Raw genomic sequence first — 5,127 nt, 5'->3', positions numbered from 1 at the left:
CCGCAAATTCTAATTGCGAGAATTAGCTTAATACTTGACAGAACTACAAAGAAAATATTAATTTTTGAAAAAATTAAAGAATCAAATCTATTTAAAAAATAATAATTAACATAACGAGTTTATCATTTTACCCCTATTAATTGATAGTTTTCGTAAAATCAATTTACTCATTAAAGAAGTTCTACCTTTTTCAAAACATTAATTCTCTAAATAAATGAAGGATATCCTAGTAAGTAAAATATATTGTCTGTTCTTGATTTGTCAAAAATAACAAGTAAAAAATCAAAATTGAACAAATAAAAAAGTGATAGAGGAAGTAATAGGCTAGGGTAGTCAAAATATAGACCGGACTCTCATGTCCTCTAGCCTAGTGCCACGTGTCACCTATGTGGCGTGATGATGATGTGGTGGGTTATCACACTCTCTCCCACCTGTAGTCAAAATAAAAACGGGAGTCTCTTTATTGAAGTTTGGAATATTAACATGTTAATTAACTCTTCAAATCGAAACCCTTCCGGGCTAAATCAGGAACTGTAGTCTCTATATATAAATATAATATAGGATGAACTGAATTGAGTCTGGATCACAATTCACAGTTGACGCTTTGAGAAAATAAGGTAATATAACAATGACGCATATATATGCATCTCTATAGATTCCTAACCTAGCTTAAATTTACACACCTGATTGATTGATTAGCAAATATAAAAACTAATCCTCTTAAATTTCACTGTGTTTTTATAATACTTTAATTGAGTGGATTTTAGCCCCAAATCTCTCTAGGCGTGATATTATCATTCTAATTTAATGATGTTATAGTTTGTGTTAATATCAACCATATTTATAACCAAAAGAATCAAGATCCTGTTTGATACCGATTCATTAAGTATACTACTGTATCATTTCAAGGAAAAACAAATGCATAGTTACGTTGATAGAGACACTGGTAAATTTGGTCTCTTCACTTCATTATATATCATTCAAGTACTGTCATTGCATGAAGCTACACAAAATTCAACAAGATAACATATACTGAGAGCTTTTTCTGTAGATTGATATTAGGTGATCATGATCTTCCGGTGAATTCAGTAATACTTAGCCCATTCATACTTTCGCGACTCCTGCTACTCTGACTCGTCTCCTTATAGAAGTAAGGTTCCCGGGGCACACAATTAAACTTTAACATTTCATTCTCCTCCAGTAAGGAAACCACCTGAACCATTGAAGGTCTGTCTTGGGATCGCCGTTGACAACACAAGATCCCAACATGGATGCATCCTAAAACTTCATCCAAATCATCTGGTTTATCTATCAGTGGATCCAGTAGTTCTATGGCATTCCCTTCATTCCAAATTTTCCAAGCCTGACCAACAAAAGATCAATCATGCATGTAATTAAATTGTTTTAGCACAAGGTGAAACTTAGGTGTACAAGTAGTGACCATAATCAGGGGATGATCGATATACTTACATAGCCTACTAGACCAATATCATAGGTTGGGTGCCGATAAATCGAATTCCTTTGGCCACTCACAATCTCCAATGTCAAAATTCCAAAACTGAACACATCTGATTTTGTTGAATAATGTCCAGCTTGCATGTATTCAGGAGACATATAGCCACTACAGCCACAACATAAGACTATCTGTAAAATATGCATAAACATGTAGTGTTAATGATAATGAGTGCTAGTCTACTTACTATGTTCCAGCTACACGGTGAGTCTTCACTTCAACATCGTCTTCAAATTCCCTTGCCAACCCAAAGTCAGATATCTTGGGTGTCATCTCGCTGTCTAGCAAGACATTGCTAGCTTTTAGGTCCCGGTGGATTACTGTCAACCTCGAGTCATGATGCATGTAAACTAGTCCTCTTGCGATTCCTTTGATAATGTTTAAGCGCGTTGGCCATGCTACTGTAGCCCTTCTTGCAGCATCTGGACATGTAGAGAAAACAGTTACCCTATTTCACTCGGATAGGCCTAATAAAATTTCTCTCTCTTATGGCTTGTCTAATATCAAAATAACACATATAATAGTAAAACAAAGTTGTTATTTAAGATGACCTACCAAATATGACCTTGTCTAGGCTTTTATTCGCCATGAACTCATAGACTACGAATTTTTCTATTCCATGAATGCAGTATCCCAACAACTTGGTTAGATTACGATGCTGTAGGTTTGCAATTAATTTGACTTCATTCTCGAACTCCTCAACTCCTTGACGCAAAGCCACGTCTTGCTTCTTCACTGCTATTTCTACTCCATTCTCTAGTACACCCTACAGATTTATGTATCATTTGGGTATTAATTGTGTTGTCTGAGTTACTATAAATATGCATGCTCATGCTTGTTGAAAAGAAATACTAACCTTATAAACATTGCCAAAGCCACCATGCCCTATCTTATTAGACAGCGAGAAATTGTCAGTGGCTGCAGCTAGATCACTGGAATCATATGCAATGACATCTGTTCCCTGCAGCAAAGCTCCTATAGAATTTTCTGGCGCTATAGAATTTTCTGGCGCAATGACACCTGCTCAGATGAAGATATTCATTTTCAAAAACAAATATATCAGACAATAATGGAAGCGAACCGTGAGCTAGGTTACAGAGTCATGTGTGTTCTAAGTAAATTTTGTTTTTCATTACAAACTAAAGGGTATTGGCAGAACAAGATGCTTTTGAACAATGTCTCTGCTCATTCTTGTTGTCTCAAGAGTTGAAAGGAGGTTTTGCTCATGAATGGTGTTTGAGTGAAACTAAGGTTGGGCTGAAAAAAATAACTATGAAAATAATATATAAGCAGCGAGATGTGATTCATTTTACCTAGCACCCCTGTACTCTTTGCTCGATGTGTATACACAATATATGAAATCGAGATAAGTACTTCCAGAACTAATACAGAAATCACTGCTATCGATCCCTCATTCAATTTTCTTTTCCCATGGGAAACAGGTGCATCTGTTCATAAGAAAGTAAAAGGTGTTAGTTGTTTTTTCTTACTCATAATATTCTGTTGATACAAAGTTAAAGATTTTGCTATGAGAACAACTAGATGCATGCAGGTTAGTGTCAACTTTTGCTAGATTGTGTAGCAGTTATGTGACAACATTCAGTAAAATGCTTGAAACACATCTAATGTTTCTATATAACGGAGATACATATGCATTTTGAAAAGTTCTAGAACTGTTTCCCTCTGATAGAGATGAGGGATGAGTGGTTCATGTAAGAAACAAGTTATAGACACAATTTATTTATTTTTAAAAAAAAGACAAATCTGCAGGAATCACTTAATCAAGCACTAATATGGAAATTCTATTTATTGATGTTTATGCACCAACAATTAACTACTTCACCATTCAAATGTCATTCATGCACACATAACTTTGCACTATACTAAAAATAATTTAGGCATTGAATTTAGTGTCATGTCATAAGCAAGCAATCATATCACAAGTAAGCAATCATTTTTACCTGGTTTTCCATTTGCCATCCTTATAAAAATGTCGTTCCCAGCTATCCGTGAACGTCTCATATCAAGTAAATCTCCCAACCAAACAACACATTTGCTTCCATTTCCGTTGATATTGAAGTTAGTATAAGCCATACACGATCTTTCGTTTAAGCACTTCTGTTCACAGTCCTGGGGGTACAACATTCCCCAGTAAGTAGCTTTATCAGGCAACTTCAGTCCAGTGTTCTTGACAAACACGTCGTTATCAGTATAGTTAAGTGAGGTGTTTCTCCTACATCCTTCCGTAAAATTCATCTTGTCCCATTCTTCTGGTGATACAGCTGTGAATCCATCAGGACATTCACAGGGGAATTCTCCATCAGTACAAACTCCATAAGGCCCACATGTGCTATACTGGTCACATATGGCCATATTGAGTGTCTTCACTTCATCCCAGAAATTGGTAGCATTATTATCCCATCTCAAGAATTGTAGTTTCCCATCTGGATTCAGTGAAAGTATCAAACTCGAATCCTCCTTGGCTTCGAATGTGAAAAAAATCGCATCTGTATCGGAATGAAATATTGGTCTGAATGCATGGCTATCCATGAGGGCATAACCGCCACTGAATTTTTCTCCGTCCCAAGGACCCCATCTTGATTGCATTCGCTGGTTTTTCTCAAGAACTAGTTGGGGTAACTGACCTGAGTCACCTAAGTCTAACCTTAACAAATAATCACCTGGAGCTGGATCACCTTCTGTCCTCCAGGACCTCATGGATCGGTCGATGCCAGTTTTCTTGTCCCAGCCAAGCTTCATTCCTGGTAACAATGTGTGAAGAGGGTGGTCAAAGCTTTGCCACAGATACTCTCCAGCCGTCAGATTGCTAGAATCTCCAAACACAAGATTACCTGAATCAAGGAGCTTCAGAACTGGTGACGGAACTGTTCTGTTGGGCTTATGAATCCATACCGTTGTTCCCAGTACTATATCTTTGACATAAAATCCTTCTTTGGTTAGTGCTAGCGCTGTAAAACATCCAAGTGGATTCAATTCATTACCTACCCATACTATAGCCCTGGAATCTACACTCCTGTACCCCAATCCCAGGTACGTCTTGCATACACGTAGAGTCGATGAATAATAACCAAAAAATCCAATTACGAAATTATGGTTGGATGAAACTAAAGGGTTCAAGTTGGTGATGAATTGATATGCAAACAAGGAGTCAGTAGCACCAGCGGAACATGCATACAGGGCTATGGAGATAAAAAGATGACAGATAGTAAACAAAGAAAGCATGGAAGCCATTAGAGTTAACAAAGAGCTAGAGAAACTGAGTGGTGGAAAAGCAGAAAACATATAATTGCTCTGTTGTTTCCCAACCCTTTTATGGAGAACTGATGAGAGTCAAGTGTAATTAAGCAGTGTGCGTGTTTCATAATTGTAGAATAGATGCAAATTTAAGAGACAAAGACAAAAACTTCACAAAATGACACATTACTAATCAACTCATGTTTGACAAAAGAGTAACTAAGGATTGTATTAGCATTAACTGAAAATCTGTTTACAATTTAATTTGGGCAAATGAACTCTCAATTTGACATATAACATTTAAAGAGAGCGTCGAAATTATCTTCATAGTTTAACTTCTTCTTAGATCTATTATAAAT

At 36.5% G+C, this 5,127-nt stretch overlaps 1 protein-coding gene across 1 annotated transcript; it reads right to left on the bottom strand.

Moving 5' to 3' along the window:
* Positions 1-1,066: 1,066 nt before the first annotated feature.
* Positions 1,067-4,765, bottom strand: LOC125822993 (G-type lectin S-receptor-like serine/threonine-protein kinase At4g27290). Its single transcript, XM_049502446.1, has 7 exons — positions 3,475-4,765; positions 2,827-2,961; positions 2,370-2,533; positions 2,069-2,279; positions 1,701-1,935; positions 1,471-1,621; positions 1,067-1,363 (listed from the first exon to the last, which is right to left on the bottom strand). Exons 1-7 carry the CDS (start codon positions 4,763-4,765, stop codon positions 1,067-1,069), a joined length of 2,484 nt encoding a protein of 827 aa, XP_049358403.1.
* Between the last annotated feature and the right edge of the window lie 362 nt (positions 4,766-5,127).

This window comes from Solanum verrucosum, unplaced genomic scaffold, assembly GCF_900185275.1.
Source record: "Solanum verrucosum unplaced genomic scaffold, falcon-dt-bn FXZP01000103.1, whole genome shotgun sequence".
NCBI lineage: Eukaryota > Viridiplantae > Streptophyta > Magnoliopsida > Solanales > Solanaceae > Solanum > Solanum verrucosum.
This window is presented reverse-complemented; position numbering and strand designations above follow the sequence as displayed.